Below are 19874 nucleotides of genomic sequence, written 5' to 3'. Positions count from 1 at the left end.
GGAAGCGTCTAGAATGATGTTCAGTAAAGGTGCCCTATGAACCCAATTATATTCTGGAAACCTCCAGGAAGTCAGTCTTTAACATGCAGGAAATATGCAGAATTGGCAGGCGACTGGTGTACCAGCACAGGAGCGGACCTTTCGGTCAAGCACGCCTGTGCTGCAGAGGCGGGTCTGGACCGGAGGGGGCGCGGCGTCGGAGCCCAGGGAGGCACTGAGAAGTGTGAGAGGCGACGGTACTGGTTCCACATCCCTAAATGCTCACGACCAGATCTCGGCTGCGAAATAATGGCACGGGAAGTGACAGGAATCGTTTGTGTTTGCCTCTGCATCGCCCTGGCTTCGGCTCAGAGTGAGTAATCAGTACTTCTTGGGCGCGTTTCTCCAGTATAGTTTAATGCACTTGTTTCTCACGCACTTGCTTAAACGCGTGTGAAAATTGGTGCAAGGTTTAAGGAAGGCTGGGCACTGTTGACGTGTCAGGAGGCTGAGAAAGAACGATTTTTTTTTGCCAACTTTTGCGCAGGTTGTAAGTGCACAAAGAGATTTGGTTTAAGAAGCATGGTAGATTTTATTTTGTACTCAGACACGGTATTTTCAGTTATTATTGCTACTAGACCATATTAAATATTTCACGTAATACATATTCGTGTATCTTTCCCCATAATAAACATTCGTCTATCTTTCTCGGGCGTTTCCCGAGACGGTGTGTGGGGCTGGAGGTAAATTATTTGAAACACAGTATTCGCCAGATTAATACTGAAGGCAGATTCCTCCGCATCTTCGTAATTTTATCGTCGTTGACTCCTCAAATCTCTGCGCTGGAACTGGGTGACTGAGATCTGAAAGTGAGGCACGGGCTTGAATCTAACAGAGGGGTTCGGGGTTGTAATCGAGATGCCCGGAGTGAGGTACAGATTAGAATCTAACAGGGGTTTGGGGGGGGGGGGTTTACATCTAGATGCCCGGAGTGAGATACAGGCTGAAATCTAACAGAGGGGTTCGGGGGTGTAATCGAGATGCCCGGAGTGAGGTACAGATTAGAATCTAACAGGGGTTTGGGGGGGGGGGTTTACATCTAGATCCCCGGAGTGAGATACAGGCTGAAATCTAACAGAGGGGTTCGGGGGTGTAATCGAGATGCCCGGAGTGAGGTACAGATTAGAATCTAACAGGGGTTTGGGGGGGGGGGGTTTACATCTAGATGCCCGGAGTGAGGCTAGGCTGGAATCTAATGAAGAGGGTTAGGAGGTTTACACCTAGAACCGGGACTGAGGCACAGGCCCGAATCCAATGAAGGGGGTTGGGGTTGTTTTTGAAGAATATACCAGATAGCAAGGAGTAAATTATGTTAGCACCCAATCCAGGCTTTCAGGATGTTTGTGTTACAGATTGGTTGGAGTTTGTAGAGAGGATAAAAGATACTAGATAGTAAGTTACAAGTTGGAATCTAATGGGGTTTTATGGACAGTATAACAGACATTGGGATTAAGTTACAGATTGGGGCCTAATAAAGTTGGATCAAGATGAAGCTGGAACTCAGTAAGTCAAGAAGCTTCTGTAGAAGGAAGTGGACAGTGGGACGCGAAAAGTTGATTGTCCATTTCTCTCCACAAGTGCTGCCTGTCCCACTGAGTTCCTCCACGATTTTGTTTGTTAGTCCAGATTCTAACCTCCTTGGGCCTTCAGATCTATTAGAATGGTTACAAGCCACACCCCAGAGGCTTAAACCTATAGTCTGTAATGACACTGTCAGTGCCTCATTGGAGTTGTTACTTTTAGATATTATGCCTCTTCCAGCTTTTTGAGGTGGAGGGGAAAAGCCATTAAATGATGTAACTCCATTGTGGAGTTGCAGAGTGACCCATTCACCAGCATCATGAAAGGAGATGAGCTGGTCATCCCTCTCACGTCAGTTTTGAGGGAGTCCTCCATCTGCAAATTGCATTCAGATCATGACGAGAGAAATGTTCTTCATTGGCTGTAATGTGTTTTGGGTGCCCTGACTGTGTGAAAGGCTCCATAGACATGCCAGCTTTACTTCTGCCCGACTTTCCGACAGTGACCAGCTGAGACTCATGTCCATTTTAGTTTTAAGGGTGAAGAAAGCCAGTCCGTGGTTTGCTGGTTCGGAAAGAGTCATTGACCAAGCAGTCATTTGCTCCTGCAAGGTCTGTTCGTCTCAAAGACCATAGGACCATAAGGTGTAGGAACAGAATTAGGCCATTTGGCCCATCAAGTCTGCTCCGCTGCTTCATCATGGCCGATCCATTGTCCCTCTCAGCCCCAATCTCCTGCCATCTCCCTGTATCCTTTCACGTCCTGACTAATCAAGGATCTGTCAACCTCTGCCTTAAATATATCAAATTACTTGGCCTCCACAGCCACATGTGACAACAAATTCCACAAATTCACCACTCACTGACGAAAGAACTTCCTTCTCATCTCCATTCTAAAAGGACACCCCTCTATTCTGAGGCTGTGTCCTCTGGTCATAGGCTCCCATACCGTAGGGAACATCTCCGCATCCACACTATCGAGGTCTTTCAACATTCGATAGGTTTTAATGTCACCCCTCATTGTACTGAATTCCTGTGAGTAGAGGCCCAGAGCCATCAAACACTCCTCATATGACAAGCTTTTCGATCCCAGAATCATTTTTGTAAATGTCCTTTGAATCCTTTCCATATCAGCACATCTTTTCTTAAATAAGGGGCTGAAAACTGCTCACAATTCTCCATGTGAGGCCTCACTGGTGCTTTATAAAGCCTCAACATTACATCCTTGCTTTTATATTCTAGTCCACTCAAAATGAATGACAACATTGCATTTGACTTCCTCACCACGGACTCAAACTGGAAATTAACCTTTTTAAAGAATCCTGCACAAGGACTCCCAAGTCTCTTTGAATCTCAGATTCTTGAATTTTCTCTCCATCTAGAAAATAGTCTATGCTTTTATTTCTTCTACCAAAGAGCAAAGCCATACACTTCCCAAAACTATATTCCATCTGCCACTTCTTTGTCCATTCTCCTAATCTGTCTTAAGTCCTTCTGTAGCCTCAATACTTCCTCAAAACAAACTGTCCCTTCACCTATCTTCGTATCACCTGCAAACTTGGCCACAAAGCCATCAGTTCTGTTATCCAAGTCAATGACATTTGATGTAAAAAGAGGCAGTCCTGACACAGAACCCCGTAGAACACTGCAAGTCACCAGCAGCCAACCAGAAAAGCCTCCCTTTATTCCCACTCTTTGCCTCCTGCCAATCAGTCAATGCTCTATCAATGCTACTATCTTTCCTGTAATACAATAGATCTTAACTTGTTAAGCAGCCTTGTGTGGCAACCTGTCAAAACCCTTCTGAAAATCCAAGTACACAACATTCATTGATTCTCCTTTGGCTATCCTGCTTGTTATTTCTTCAAAACATTCCAACAGATTTATCAGGCAAGATTTTCACTTAAGGAAACCATGCTGACTATGGCCTTTTTTATCATGTGCCTCCAAGTATGGAGAAATCACATCCTTAACAATCGACTCCAACATTCTCCAAACCATTGAGGTCAAACTAACTGGTCCATAATTTTCTTTCTTCTGCCTGTTTTCCTTCTTTCGAGTGGAGTGACATTTGCAATTTTCCAGTCTTCTTTAACCATTCCTGAATTAGTGATTCTTCAAAGATCATTACTAATGCCTCCACAATCTCTTCAGCCACCTCTTTTAGAACCCTGGTGTGTACACCATCTGGTTCAGGTGACTTATCTACCTTCAGACCTTTCAGTTTCCCAAGAACCTTCTCCTGAGTAATGGCAACTTCACACACTTCTGCCCCCGACTCTCTCAAACCTCTGGCGTACTGCTAGTGTCTTCCATAGTGAAGACTGATGCAAAATACTTACTCATTTCATCTGCAGTTACTTATCCCCCATTACTACCTCTCCAGCATCATTTTGTGGCAGTCCAATATCTACTCTTGTCTCTCTTTTTACATTTTATGTATTTGAAAAAACTTTTGGTATCCTCTTTAATACTATTGGCTAGCTTACCTTTGTATTTCAACTTTTTCTTCTTAATTGCTTTTTTAGTTGTCTTTTGTTGGTTTTTAAAAACTTCCCAATCCTCTAACTTCCCACTAATTTTTGCTCTCCTATATGCCCTCTCTTTGGGTTTTATGTTGGCTTTGACTTCTCTTGTCAGCCATGGTTGTGTCATCCTGCCTTTAGAATGCTCTTCCTCTTTGGGATATATATATATATATATCCTGCACCTAACACATTTCTCCCAGAAATTCCAGCCATTCCTGCTCTGCCATCATCATTGCTATTGTTCCTTTTGAATTTTGGACAGCTGCTCGCTCATGCCTCTGTAATTCCCATTACTCCACTGTAGTACTGATGCATCTGAATTTCCTTCTCCTTCTCAAATTGCAAGGTGAATTCTATCATAATTTGATCTCTGACCACTGAGGGTTAACTTACCTTAAGCTCTCTCACCAATTCTGGTTCATTGCTCAACACCCCAATCAAAGTTGCCTTTTCCCTAGAGTGGGCTCAACAATGAGCCGCTCTAAAAAATCCCTCTCTTTGCACCGACCTAGTTTTCCCAATCTACCTGTATACTGAAATCCCCCATGACTATTGTAACATCGCCCTTTTGACTTCCATTTTCTAGTACCCAATGCAATTTGCAGACAAATTCTTTACTGCTGCTTGGGCGTCTATATATAACTCCCATCAGGGTCATTTTACCTTTGCAGTTCCATAGCTCTATCCACAACAATTCAACACTTTCCAATTCTATGTCACCTCTACCTAATGATTTGATATTTTTCCAACAGAGCCATGCCACCCCCTCTACCTACCTTTCCTTTCAATACTTTTCAATACAATTTCAATACAATTAAGTCCTTGGACTTTGCTCCCAGCTATAATCTTTCAGCCAAGATTCTGTGAAGCTCACAACATCCTACATGCCAATCTGTAACTGTGCTACAAGTTCTTCTATCTTATTTTATATACAGTGTGCATTCAGATATAACACCTTCAGTCCTGTATTCACCTGTTTTGATCTTGTCTGCCTTTTACATTGCAACTCATTCCGTTGACTGCAGTTTTGCCCTATCGTCAGCCTCTCCTTGCTAACAGTCTCACTACACATTGCCTCTATTTGTAAACCAACTACCTCATCCTCAGCACTATTATTCCAGTTCCCATTCCCATGATGAATTAGCTTAAACCCTCCTGGTCCGCTGTAGCAAACCTGCCCACAGGGATATTGGACCCCCTCAGGTTCATATGTAACCCATGCCTTTTGTACAGGTTGTACCTTCTCCAGATGAGATCCCAATGATCCATAAATCTGAACCCCTGCCTCCTGCACCAGATCCACAGTCACATATTCACCTACCAAACCATCGTATTCCCATCCTCACTAGAGGTCCTGTCTTTCAAGCTTTCTACCTAGCTCCATAAAATCTCCTTTCTCACCTTTCTTGCCTATGTCATTAGTGCCATCAAGACTTCTGACTGTTTACCTTCCCACTTCAGAAATATCGTGGACCCGATCTGAGACATCTCTGACCCTGGCACCTGGGAGGCAATGTACCACCTGGGTGTCTCTATTATGCCCACAGAACCTTGACTCTGTTTCTCTGACTGTTGGATCTCCTATCACCTCTGCATTCCTCGTCATCTCTCTTTTCTGAGCCACAGCACCAGACACAGTGCCAGAGACCCGGTCACTACTCCCGCCCCTGGGTTGGTCATCCCCCTCAACACCCTTCATAGTATCGAAAGTGGTGTACTTATTATTGAGGGGAATGGCTGCAAGCCTTAAAGATGAAGGAGTGAGTTTCCAATGCTTCTGGACTTTCATGACAATTGCCTAGAATGAAGATATTTTTGGAATGATCCAAAGAGGAAAATTGCGGGAAGAAATGATAAAGCAAGTGTTAACTATATAGCACCCAAAGCTCAAAGATAATTGTTGGACATTATTTGACCACAGCTCACCTGTTACATATTAGGGCCGGGGAGCAAAGCTCAGTCAAGGGACCAGATCCTAAAGGAGAGAGAGATGCAGAGGTTTAGGGAGGGGTTCCAGAACTGAGGGCCCAGCCAAGTGAATGCTCAGCCACCACAGCTAGAGTGAAGGAAATCAGTAAAGGTAGAACTGTATCCATGTGGAGGTGGGGGGAAATTCTTCGGGCTGTTTTCTGACAGGAAGGGACAAAACTAACAGTATCTCAGTTTAACATCACCCCTGAATGTTAAAGCTTTAGTTGAGCTTCAAGTTGCTAGTCAGAGATTTCTGTGTGCAGATTGATGGCTGCACTTCCTAATCACACACTCCCCCATCTCTTTCCTCCTTCGAAGTGTTCCTTAAAATCTATCTCACTGACTGAAAATTTATTTGTTTGCCCTGATATCCCCCTGTGTAAACCGGAATTAGATTTTCATTTCCTCGTTTTACCTGTGAGGCCCCTTTTGGGGCCTTGCTATGTCAAAGGTGCTATATAAAGACAAGATGCTGAAGTTGTAGCCCTGCTTGTGGCTCCCATGACAGAGGCCATTCTAATAATAGTCCCTTTATGAACGAGTTGCTTGCTGATTCTTTAGTTAATTTTATTCACCCAGGTCCAGCTTTGACTTCCAACGCAGCTACCAAGGAAGTGACCATAGCATCAGTGACTACTACGATTGAGGTGACAGAAGCAACAACATTCGCCACCACACAGACGCCAACAACCAGCTCAACAGAAACGACTACAGTCCTGTCAACAACAGGCTCAACGGCAACAACCACTGCCCCACCAACAACTGGCTCAACAGCAACAACCACTGCCCCACCAACAACCGGCTCAACAGCAACAACCACTGTCCCGCCAACAACCGGCTCAACAGTGGCAGCCACTGTCCCGCCAACAGCCAACTCAACAGTAACAACCACAATCCTGCCAACAGCCAACTCAACAGCAGCAACCACAATCCTGCCAACAGCCAACTCAACAGCAGCAACCATAATCCTGCCAACAGCCAACTCAACAGCAGCAACCACAGTCTCGTCAACATCCAACTCAACAGAAACGACGGTGGAGAGATCAACAAGCAATGTAACACAGGCGGCCAATTCAACATCTGTTTCCAGTGCACCAGGAAATACAACCACAGTATTGACAACTGTGTTTTTGATGGAGAACTCTGCAACCGCAATAATGAATGGCACAGGTCTGCAACTGATCTCTTTCAAACTCGGGGTTAAAACACTTGACTTTAAATGGTCAGTTACAGGGAAAAGTATGGAAAAGATGACAGGAAGAAAGAATTTCTATAGCCTCTTTCCAAAGTGTTATTTTGAAATATAGCCACTGTTGTGATGCTGGGAAGTGCAGCAGGAAATTCTCCACGTAGTTCTAAGTGGGCAGTTAATAGCAGCCTTTACTGCAAGGTCCAAATCCAAAGACTGCATCAAGTTTGTTTCAACCCATAAGACATAGGAGCAGAATTAGGCCATTCAGCGCATTGAGTCAGCTCTGCCATTCCATCATGGCTGATTTATTATCCCTCTCAACCCCATTCTCCTGCCTTCTTACCGTAACCTTTGATGCCCTTACTAATTAAGAACCTATCAACCTCTGCTTGAAATATACCCAATGACTTGGCATCCACAGCCATATGTGGCAATGAATCTACTGATCCACAATTCTCTGGCTAAATAAATTCTTTCTCATCTCTCTTCTAAAGGGATCTCCTTGTATGCTGAGGCATACCCTCTGGTCCTAGGCTTTCCCACTATAGGAAACGTCTTCTCCATGCCACTCTATGTAGGCCTTTCTAGGAATTTATCTAGGCAAAAGTTATTTGCACAATTACAATATTCCATGTCAGTTCCACTTAATACTACATGAGAAATATTTGAAGGTTTTAATATAGTTCAAAGTTTAATTAGTTCACCTTATAAATCTTGACATCTCAGCCAGTCAAAACCTTTATGTTCATGCAATCCAAGAAACATTCCTGAGAATAATTTTATACCTTTTCTAACTTAATCACATCCTTGTACGTGATGATTTGGTGCCTACAACTGCGTGGATGAAGAATTCAAAAGGTCCATAAAACTCTTAAGATAGAAGGTTCCTCATTGTCTCTTTTTAAGTGTCAATAATGTAGAAGGAATTGGAAAAATATCCTGATCATAAATATCATTAAATAGTTATTTCTAGATCTTTCACCCTAACTGGCCCTTTCAGGATCTCTGACTGACAAAGGCTTTTCTGATTCACCTGTCTCTATCTCATCATCACCATCTCCCTGATCCCACTCTCCATTGGGAGTTTATCCGGCTTTCCCTTAAATCCACTTCTGATGTTTGTCTCAACCAGTCCCTGTGGGAATAAGTTCCACTCTCCCCACGCTCTGGGGAAAGAAGTCCACAGCTTTTCCCATTCCCTATGTGGTCGGTGCCCCTTTAAGAGAAGTACAAGGTCACTTGAGGTCTGAGAATACTGTCAGATCCTGCTTAAGATGACAGTCTGTTCTGCACCGGATTTGTAGTCTTCAAGAAGAAATATCAGCTGTGAATGAGATGGCAGGGAGATAACTGCCCCTTACAGGAAGTGAGAGGCAATGGTTTTATTTCAATTCCATTTTTAATTTCTCACATTGCAAAGACATTTTCATATTTGTGCAGGCTCTTCCAAGTAATGCTGTGGCAGTAATGAACAGCCTTCTAATCTGAGTGGGTCTGGGTTAAAGATTAACTCCCAGCTCAGGCATCTGAAGTAAAACTCCTTTCATCCATCACTGGTCTGTGCCTGCTACTGAACCAAAAAAAAGCTTGACTTTAACATTCTTGAAATCAGTTGTAAACTTTGGCATCCTCTCACTTCTCCCTCTTGTCTGGTGGACTCCTGTGAGAAGTTCATCCAGCTGCAGCTTCTAACACTCTGTGTTAGGGAATTGGAGCTGGAAAAGGATAAACTTTGAATCATTTGGTGGTGTTGAATAGGACGTATAGAGAGCTAGCTACACCCAAGCTACAGGGCACAGGAAACTGGTTTTGACAGCCAGGAGGGGAAAGGGCTCACACAGCCAGTGCAACGTGCCCTTGTGGCCATCCCTCTCAACAACAGGTGCACCACTTTGGATACTGTTGGGTAGGGATGACCTAGCAGAGGAAAGCCACAGTGATTGGGTTGCTGGCACTTGAGTCTGGCTCTGTGACTCAGAAGGGATGGAGGGAGAAGAGGTGAGCTGTGGTGACAGAGGATTCAGTAGTTTGGGGAACGGTCAAGAGGTTCTGTGGACGAGAACAAGATTCCCGGACGGTGCCAGGTGCCAGGTCTGGGACAACTCAGATCGAGTCCTGAATGTTCTTAAGTGAACTGGCTGAGGGCGTGGTCCATGTAGGTACCAATGACATAGGTAGGGAGAGTGACAAAGTTCTGCAAACTGAGTTCAGGGAGCTGGGTGCTAAGTTAAAGGGCAGGACCTTCAGAGTTGTAATCTCAAGATTGCTACCTGTGTCACATGCTAGTGAGACCAGATCGAGGCAGATAATACAACTTAATTTTCGGCTAAGAAGTTGGTGTAGGAGGGAGTGCATAAGATTTTTGGATCATTGGGCTATTTTCCAGGGAAGGTGGGACCTGTAGAAAAGGACGGTTTGCACCTGGAGGGGGCTAATATCGTAGCAGAAAGGTTTGCTAGTGCTACATGGGAGAGGGGGGGATTAGACTAGAGTTGCAGGGGGATGGGAAACCAGTGGAGAGGTTGTGGAGGCAGATGTTGGTAAGAGCTCAGACAAAGACAGGAATCAAAAGTTTGAGCATAGTATGACTAAAGTCCTGAGCTGCATATATTTCAATGCAAGAAGTATTGTAGGAAAGGCAGATGAGCTCAGGGCATGGACCAACATCTGAAATTATGGTATTGTAGCCATTAGTGAGAATGTTTGCAGGAGGGTAGGACTGCCAGCTCGATATTCTGAGGTTCTGTTGTTTTAGACGTGACAGAGTGGGAGGGATTAAAGGAGGATTGGTGGCGTTACTAGTCAGGGAAAATATCATGGTAGTGCTCTGTCAGGATAGGCTGGAGAAATCTACCAGTGAGGCATTATGGGTGGAACTAAGAAATAAGAAAGGACTGACCATGTTAATGGGGCTATATTACAGACCACCCAATGTCTGAGGGATTTAGAGGAACAATTTTGTAGAAAGGTCACAGACTGCTGTAAAAAAATAAGGCTGTGATTTTAACTTTCCACATATTGACTGGGTCTCCCATACTGTAAAAGGACTCGATGGGATAGACTTTGTCAAATATGTTCCACACATCGAAGACTCAAGGAGAGAGTGTGCAATACTTGATCTGCTGTTAGGGAATGAGACAGGGCAGGTGACAGAAGTGTTTGTAGGACAACACTTTGCATTCAGTGATCACAATGCCATTTGCTTCAAGGAAATATGCAAAAAGAAAGGTCTATTTCACAGCTTGAGCTTGTAAATTGGAGAAAGGCCAATTTTGATGGTATGAGAAGGCAGCTGGCAAGTGTGGATTGGGACAGGCTGTTTTCTGGCAAAGGTACGTGTGGTAAGTGGGAGTGAAAAAGTGTAAGTGCCAGAATAAAAGGTAACAGGTGTAGGGAAATGAGAAAATCTGCAGATGCTGGAAATCTGAGCAACACACACAAAACGCTGGAGGAACTCAGCAGGCCAGGCAGCATCTATGGAGAAAAGTATAGTTGACATTTCAGGCCGAAAACCTTTGGCAGGACTATTTGGTTTTCATGAAATATTGAGGACCTGGTTAAGAGAAAAAGGGAAGTGCATAGCAGTTATAGATAGGTAGGAACAAATGAGGTGCTTGTGGAGTATAGGAAATGCAAGAGAACACCTAAGAAAGAAATCAGGAGGGCAGAAAGAGGGCTTGGCGTTCTAACAGACAAGGTGAAGGAGAATCCCAAGGGATTCTACAGATATAGTAAAAGGATTTCAAGGGACAAAATTGGTCCTCTAGAAGATCAGAATGGTAATCCATGAGCTAAAAGATATGGGGGAGATCTTACATGCATTTTTTTTTGCATCTATATTTACTCAGAGACAGACACAGATTCTATAGAAATAAGGCAAAATGGTATCAGCTTCATGGACTCTGTACAGATTATGGAGGATGGGGTGCTTGCTGTCTTAAAGCAGGTTAGGGTGGAAAAAATCCCAGGGCTTGACAAGGTGCTCCCTGAGACCTTACAGGAGGTGGACAGAAATTGCCAGGGTCCTAGCAGAGGTAATTAAATTATCCTTATCGACAGGAGAGGTACCAGAGGATTGGAGCACAGCCAATGCTTTTCCACTGTTTAAGAAAGGCTCTAAATGTAAATCAGGAAATTATGGGCAGGTGAGCCCATAAATACCCTGAAAGCAGCGTCACAGGTATATAGGGTCGTAAAGAAAGTTTTTGGCACATTGGCCTTCATTAATTAATGTATTGAGTATCGGATGTTATGTTGAAGTTGTATAAGACATTGGTGAAGCCTAATTTGGAGTGTTATGTACAGTTTTGGCCACCTACCTACAGGAAAGATGTAAATAAGGTTGAAAGAGTACAGAGAAAATTTATAAGGTTGTTGCTGGGTCTAGAGAACCTGAGTAAAAAGGAAAGATTGAATAGGTTAGTACTTCATTCCTTGGAATGTAGAAGGTTGAGAGGAGATTTGTTAGAGGTATACAAAATTATGAGAGGTGTGGATAGGGTAAATGCATGCAGGCTTTTTCCATGGTAGGACTACAACTAAGGGCAAGGGTGAAAGCTGAAAAGTTTAAGGGGAACATGAGGGGAAACCTCTTCACTCAGAAGGTTGTGAGTATTTGGAACTAACTGCCAGTGCAAGTGGTGCACGTAAGCTCAATTTTCAATGTTTAAGAGAAGTTTGGATAGGTACATGGATGGTAAGGGTACGGAGGGATATAATCTTAGTACAGGTCACTGGGAGTAGGCAGTTTAAATGGCTCAGTATGGACTAAATGGGCCAAAGAGCTGTTTCTGTGCTGTACTTTTCTATTACTCTATGACTATAACCCAGCAGTCCTCCACCATGCCTCTTTCTCATTCCCCGTGTCCCGTCCGAGGGTGGCCATACCTTCAGCAGGGATTTCCTTCCTCAACTTCCCTGCCCCTTTCTTCAAAATACTCCTTAAAATCACTAAATGTCTGCTTCTGATAATTGCCCCAAACTTTCTATTGTGGTTTTATGCTTTACCGTGAAGTTCTTTGGGACTTGTGATGGTGCTCTACAAATGTAGTTAGCTGCTCTCCCTCACGGAGCAGGTTGAAGAGGGGGTTGTGTAGATCATCCTGGACTTTTAACTTTCCACTTCTCATACAGATGGTGTGAATGGAAGTGCAGAACTGTGAATCATGTTCATGTCTTCTACATTCAGCTTCTGCTGTGATCTTTGTTGAAGTAACAGCAGTCGGTAAATTGGGGAACTTTATTTGCTTTGCCAATCACTTATCCTTTGCTTGTTGCCCCTGCTCTCCTTTGTTTTATTCAGCTCCTTGCTCTTGTACACTAAACTCAAACTCAAAAATGCCTTTACTTGTATGAAAAACTTCACTGAATCCATCCTCAGCCCATGAGAGGGCTGCCGGTTTTAAAGCTCCACCATTTCCTGGAGAAAGGGACCAGATCCTGACATCAAACGTGTTCGACTACAAACAATTGCTCTTGTGTCCTTCTGGCTGATGGAGGTCTTGAAGAAATGGTCTGCTGGAGACATTCAACACACACGGAGAGCTTGGCAGGGTTGTCTGTGGGATGTCAGTGGACGTGCTTGTCTCTGCAGATCCTGCCTGAGCTGTTAAGTATCCCCAGCATTCTGTGTTGTATTACACTGCTTGTAGTCGCAATTTGCATCCATTCTGGCTCTGTGTACTGCTGGCTTGTGTAAACTGCAAATTCATCTACATGAACAATACGACGTACGGTATATTGTGTTGCAGCTGTGTAATATTTTCTATCTCTTTTTCAGTTTTGACTCCAAAAAGGCTACAACTAGACCCGGGGCTGATTATTATTATTGTAATTCTGGTGTTAATTTTACTTATTGCGGTCATCATCACTGCTGTGAAATATTCACAAAATGGAAAGCCCGGATTTAAACGTCTCCAAGAAATGCCAATGGTATGTAAATTACATCTGTCTGGGGCCAGGTGTTGTTCTGCATGTATTTATGAAGCTATTTTTGAGTCTGTAAGACCATAAGACCTCAAGACATAGGAACAGAATTAGGCCATTGATTCTGCTCTGACATTCGATCATGACTGATTTATTTTCCATCTCAACCCCATTCTCCTGCTTTGTCCCCATGACCTTTGACCCCCCCTTACTAAGAACTTACCAATCTCCAACTTAAGTATACCCAATGATTTAGCCTGCACAGCCATCTATGGCAGAGAAATGCACGGGTTCTTGGCAAAAGAAATTCCTCCTCATTTCTGTTCTAAAGGGACATCCTTCTATTCCAGACGTACAAAAAAGTTGGATGAACTCAGCAGGTCGGGCAGCATCCGTTGAAAGGAGCAGTCAACGGATGCTGTCCGACCTGCTGAGTTCATCCAGCTTTTTTGTACGTCTTGATTTGACCACAGCATCTGCAGTGCACTTTGTGTCTTCTATTCCAGGACTGTGCCCTCTGGTCCTAGACTCTCCCACCTGTAGGAAATATCCAATTTACTGTATGCCTTCCTATATTCAATGTTTCTGTGAGATTCCCTCTCCTTCCCCCCCCCCCATTATTCTAAACTCCTGTGAATACAGGCCCAGATCCATCAGATGTTCTAAGTTTCTATAGGTATTGTATATATTAAATGGACCTATGTATTGTGTATGGCCATGTTTCAGAAGCCTGCAGCAGTTTTACTGTATGTATCTCCAGTTCTGCAATGTATCCATGGGCTGGATCACTTGTTCAGCCTGCATTGCATCATCTGTTTATGCATTGTGTGTGCATGTGACTGCATTGGACTTGTCTTCATGTACTGTAGGTATGTGGCACTTTTAATAACAACTAAATCATGAAATTAAGCAAATGAAAAAGCCATCATATTCTTGACTGGACTTAAAATCCTCCTGTCGCACCCCTTCCATAGATTCTTTTTTTATTGTACTTTCATATTTAAAACCTGAAAAGTTATGCTTAGGTGAGCAACGTGGCACTCCTATGGAGAAGGAACAGTGGGCAGTCCCCTCACCCAGTTCAAACAGAAGCCACACCCTGTGATCCTGGCTGTGGGCCAGGAGAATTGGGGCGTCTCTGGAAACAAGTTGAAATTGCTTTCTTTGGCTCTGTTTATTGTATTAGCTTGACTCAGCATCGGGCTGCTTGAGCAGCTGGCTCCCAACGTCGCTGCCAGGGGCCGACGGACAGGGAAGGAATTAAGCGAAGCGCTGAGACCCGAACTTGTCAGGGAGGGATGGTCCGTGTATCTCTGCAGTGGCTGCTGGTCAGATGTTTGCTCAAGTCCTGCTCCAGGCTGGATTGACCCTCTAGTGAAATTTTGTGGGAAAATAGCATTATCAGAGGCACTATTTTTCTTATGGGGTGTCTGTCTGAAGTCTAACTTAGACACTAAAAATGCCACCACACTGGAAAATTAGAGACAGCATCATACCATTGATTCCTGCTCCTGGTCTCACTCACGGGTGGCAATATTTTTCCTTTTATTTAGTCATGGTGATTCTGTCATCATAATATTGGGACAGTCTGTTGGACCAGCCTAACTTCAGTTGTTTTTGTCAGTCTTCACAGGTGCTCTCTTGTAGAAGTCGTCAATGACCCATTAGGACCATTGCTTCACTGTCCTAATAACCTCCTGACTCGCCCAATACAGTGTATTCACAATATAAAATACCTCAATGCACTGCTGACAGATCCACAGCCAACATTTTAATGCTTTTATTTTTGACTTGTTCCTGACGGCCCTGTCCACACTGCCAGTATCGTGTGTGCATTTACTCAACAGGCAGCCCCAGTTAGCTCTGAGGAGGTTGATTTCTTACACAGGTCCTGTCCTCTCATATAGGCTTCCAAAAAATTTATCAAGGCTATCTGACTACTTTTCTGATCCTTAATTCCATCTTACCATCTTCTAGTTCAACTCCCCACCACTTCATCTTTCCATTCCTTTCTACCATATGCTCATCTTTTCCCCCCTTTAAATGTTTTTGCTTTTGATTTGACCGATCTTCTTGGCAATGAGTTTTCCACATTTCCACTGCCCACTTGGGCGACAAAATATCTGCTGAATTTGTTAGTGACAGTTTAGGAATTATGACCCACAGGTTAGGTCAAGTTTCTTGACTACAAGAATTCCTGTATCATCCAGTTGTAACCCTTATAGCTCTGGTCTCCAGCCTCTGCTGCATTGAGTCTGTCTTCTATCTTCTCCTAAGTTCCAGAGGCCTTAATCAACACTTTTTCCCCACCGTTGAAATTAGGAGTTCCTAGCTCAGTTTTAACATTGAACTATGGCAGACTTTCAGGCTCAGTGTAGAGTTTGGCATGAAATGATCTTGCTTCTCCATTCTTCAAGAACGACCCTTCCCAGACCCTCACCCTCTCCACTCACCCAGCACTTTGTCCCATTTGTCCCAACGTCTCCCCCCTTCCACCTTATGACAATAGTCAACAAGCTTTTTTGAAAGTGTTGCTTCCTCAGAATTGTTTTTGTTTATGACAGACCACTTGAAGCTGAACTATAATTTCTGACTACTGTACTTGTATCATGTAGGAATTTGGGGAAACAAGGAAATAATTTTGTAGAAAATAATGCACTTAATTGCATAACAGTGTGGATGTTTTGCAGTAGTTCAACTAAGCTAAAATAGTTATGTTGATGATTTTTGTCTGTACTCCCATGACTGAGACTTCTCGTTTTAAGTGTCCAAGAATAATCTGCCAGCATTGAGGACTTCCAATTGCCCTGATACCATTTTTCCATGACCGTAATGTCTTGGTGAAACCTTTCATTATGCTCATCACTGACAGCGCAAAGATTTGCATGGGAGAAGTCCAAATGGGAATGTAAAAAATGAATATTTATTGACATGGAAGGTCATGGTTTTGTATGATTGAAGCGTGTTGTCAACCAGCTTCACATAGTTTGGTGCTCTGTGGTTGCAAAGAAAATTTTTAACAACATCATTGAATGCCTTCCATGCAATTTTCTCTGGTCCCACTAGAGGTTCTTCAAATTACCTGCCTTTGATGACCCCTGTTTGATTTGTGGACCAACAAAAATGCCTACCGTAATCTTGGCACCAGTTATTCCAATTTGAAAACATGGTGCATGATAGGGAAATTTCATGGTAATTTTCATGATCAGCAGCCCAAATTCCTTAAGATACACGCAAAAGTATTCAGGAAGCTAACTCTCTTTTGTTCAATGTAATAGTTCTTATCTTTAGTAACTTCTTCCTCTCTCTTTTCCCTGTTGCCATCACTTCTTCTGAACTTGTTTAGTTTTAATAATATCCGGATCTGATGAAGGGGTGATGATGTCATATTTTTGAACTTAGATGGAAGGTCATTGACCTTGTTTCTCTCTCCACTGATGCTGACTGATCTGCTGAGTATTTCCAGTAACCTGTTGCTCTTGCGTTGTGTCTTAGTCTTTCTTGCCATTCTAGGAAACCAAGATGGATACATCCAACTTCCCCTGCTGGAAACTCCTGCTGCCATTCAATGGTGTTATTCTGCCCTGTGTACCTTGGTCCTTTTCACTGGGTTTCTCAATGACAACAGAGAAAAAATATCTCAACTCTCCTTGGTCATGGCAAGACATGGAAGGAATGCTGGGTAAAATGAAAGACTTACACTCTTTTTCATTTTGTTTTTATTCCAGAATAGCTTAAATGAAGAAGTGCCTTTCGCTCAGTATCCACCCAAATAATCCTGAAACCTGTCTGTGCTGCCTGAAAATGTCTGGAAATGACACAAAGCTCGACTGACACTTACTCACCATCTTTCTCCTGTTTCTCTCTCCCTCATTCTCTTCCCATTTGAACCATTATTGCTTAGTAACCATTTAACACGGAGAGTTAACCTATCTAAAGTAACCTTTGTCATAAAGCTTGCTCTGCTTTTGGTTGTGGCACACTACAATGGAAATTATAATATGAGGCTTCTAATTTTGAATGCAAGATCACCACTGCTGTGTGAACTCAACACTATTTACAGGTATCCATTTTTCACCCAGTGTTTGTTGTTGCAAAAGGAATTTGGGTCCTGAGCCATAATAGGTTAAGGTTTGAAACTAAATCTTTTCTCTTTGAACTGACTGTATATTTTTATGGGATTTCTACCTCTGTAGCAGTTCATTTGATTTTGTCATTGTCCTGATAACATGTTGGTGATTCAGATAAGGGTTTGCAATAAGATATGAACTTTCCTCTCCATTTCCCCCCACCCCAATGAGTGGAGCCAAAAAAAGCTTAGCAGTGGGTGGGGCATTGCTAGGTCATTTTGAAGGAAGTATAACACTGTTTACAAAAAGCAAAACAATAATATCTAATTGCCACCAATTTCGATGAGGTTAATGACCCAGTCAGTTTGCGGTCCAGTGATGGCATAGCATAAGCTCCAGGGGAAAAGGGCAGGATTGAAATAAAGATCACTCTCTCTACAATCAAATGTAGCCTTTTTTGTCTGAATCTACAACAGCAAGGCAAACCAGGAGTATCTCTAAACAAAGGAATTTTGGGACACAAGGAAGTTCAGACAAAGGGAATTGATCTTCAGTACTCTTACGTAGGAAGGGGCGGGAGGACAGGAATATTTAGGGAGGGAATTCTGGAGCCTGCGATCTTAATTGTAGAAAGCATAGCTGCCAATACAGAATTAAGTTCAAGGATGATCACGTTGCCAGAGAAGTAGAAGAGAAAAATGATCTCAGGGTTTATGGAGATAGGGATGGGGAACATGGAGGGATACGAAATCAAGGAGAATTTTATAAACATTGTGTTTGCCAGATTGAGAGTGGGTGAGATATGGGTTGAAAGATGAAGTAGGACTGGTGTGCATTAAAGTTCAAAGTAAGTTTATTATCTAAGTACATATATGTCACTACATATGTGGTGACTACCCTGAGATTCATTTTCTTGCCAGTATCCACAGCATATGCAAAAAAACAATAGAATTGATGAAAAACTACACACAAAGACCAGGAAACAACCAATGTGCAAACTACAGCAAACTGTGCAAATACAGAAAGAAAAAGAAAATAGTAATAGTAGATAAAATATTGAGAACAGAGTTGTAGAGTCCTTGAAAGTGAGTCCATAGCTTCTGGAATTCCACTGAGTTTTAGGGTGGGTGAGGTCATCCATTGGTATGTGAATGACCAGAAATACATTAGAAGAGGCAGGAATTGTATTGAATGAGCCAGTATTGCTTCCAGTATCAGTATCCACAACGGATTTTCTGTACACCATCCAACCACCCAACCTTGAACATCCCCATAACTTTAGGTGTCGTAATGATCAAAATGTAGAATCTCAGATCTGGTCTTGTCACACTGGACTTCAGTGTGACACTCTCAGGGATCTCCCCAAGGTGATTCGATACAGAGCACACTGATCCCTAACTTTGAAGGTTATGGGTTCAAATCCCATTCTGGAGAGCCATATACTGTTGAAGGTGCTGATTTTCAGATGAGATACCGAACCAATATTCTGCTTTCCCTCCCAGGCAGAAGCTATTGAAGAAAATCGGGGAGCTCCCCCCCACCCCCGGTACGCTGGCCCATATTTATCCCTCAGTCAACTTCATTTAGAAATTAATCCTTGGTTGGTAGTGCTAAACATGGCAGAAAATGCATATTCTATTCAGCTCCTGAATTTTAGTCAGTGGGTGATATGATAGAAATAGGAAAGGTTTGCTGCATTTGTCACATTAACATTGAAGCAAGCAATGAAATGCATCATTTGTATCAAGTCAGATCAGCAAGGATTCTGCTGGGAGGTAGCCCGGAAGAGTCACTGTGCTTCCAATGTCCACATAGCGCACTACTACTCACCAACCGTAAACCGTATGTCTCTAAAACATCCTGAGGAAACCCATACAGTCACAGGGAGAATGTACAAGCTCTTTAACAGACACTACTGTGGGATCGAACCGGCATCAGTGTTCTGTAGAATGATTGCACTAATTTCTGCGCCACCCTGTGATAGTGCATCCGTTGGTGCTCCAGGGAGCTGGCTTTGATCCTGATTTCTGGTCAGATTCTATCTACGTGGGTTTTCCACATGCCCCCCTGACTGCATGGGACTCTTCCCCCATGATACTCTAATTTCCATCTATGTCTCTCAGGTCAGTCACCATTAGTGTCGGCATGTGGTGGGAGAGGAGAACCAGGGTCGAGCTGGTGGGTTCCTAAGGGAGGATAGGTTACGTGGGAACAGGTGGAGTGAATGAAGTTGATGAGATGGCACTGGCAGCTGGCATAGACTCAATGGGCTGAATGCCCTCCTTTCAAATCATAGAAAGCATGAGAAATATCAAGGTATATTTAGTGCAATTGATAGGGGGAGGGGGCTGAATTGCCAGGCAGTTATATGCTCCTAACCACGCTGCTGAAATTAGGAATTTTCTTATACAAATAGTTTGTTACATTTTCACCACCAGTGAACTCATTTCCAAAGGGGGTAGAAAAGAACTGTGAGATATGCTGTAGGAGTTTGAAATGCTGCCTAGTAATGCCGGCTTATTGAGAGGGCAATCAGACAGAGGCGGGACACTGGTACTGAGAATCACTCTCATCTGATTGTTAGCGGGAGGTGGAGATGATCTGAATACCCTGAGGTACAAAAATGAAT

General features: G+C 43.2%; 1 protein-coding gene across 1 annotated transcript; it reads left to right on the top strand.

The window, feature by feature from the left end:
- The first annotated feature begins 36 nt into the window (after nt 1-36).
- On the top strand, nt 37-18814 carry LOC132406585 (uncharacterized). The gene is made up of 4 exons (XM_059992404.1): nt 37-352; nt 6638-7228; nt 13030-13181; nt 16904-18814. The coding sequence occupies exons 1-4, from the start codon at nt 37-39 to the stop codon at nt 16949-16951; spliced, it is 1107 nt and encodes a 368-aa protein (XP_059848387.1). The 3' UTR covers nt 16952-18814.
- Nucleotides 18815-19874: the final 1060 nt, after the last annotated feature.

The sequence above is a fragment of the Hypanus sabinus genome, chromosome 16 (assembly GCF_030144855.1).
Source record: "Hypanus sabinus isolate sHypSab1 chromosome 16, sHypSab1.hap1, whole genome shotgun sequence".
Lineage (NCBI taxonomy): Eukaryota > Metazoa > Chordata > Chondrichthyes > Myliobatiformes > Dasyatidae > Hypanus > Hypanus sabinus.
This window is presented reverse-complemented; position numbering and strand designations above follow the sequence as displayed.

Excerpts from the sequence above, each read along its gene's own strand:
- LOC132406585 (XM_059992404.1), top strand. The coding sequence starts at position 37 with ATGAACCCAATTATATTCTGGAAACCTCCAGGAAGTCAGTCTTTAACA. Across the intron at positions 353-6,637 it reads CGCCCTGGCTTCGGCTCAGA|GTCCAGCTTTGACTTCCAAC; the intron begins GTGAGTAATCAG and ends TTATTCACCCAG. Across the intron at positions 7,229-13,029 it reads CGCAATAATGAATGGCACAG|TTTTGACTCCAAAAAGGCTA; the intron begins GTCTGCAACTGA and ends TCTCTTTTTCAG.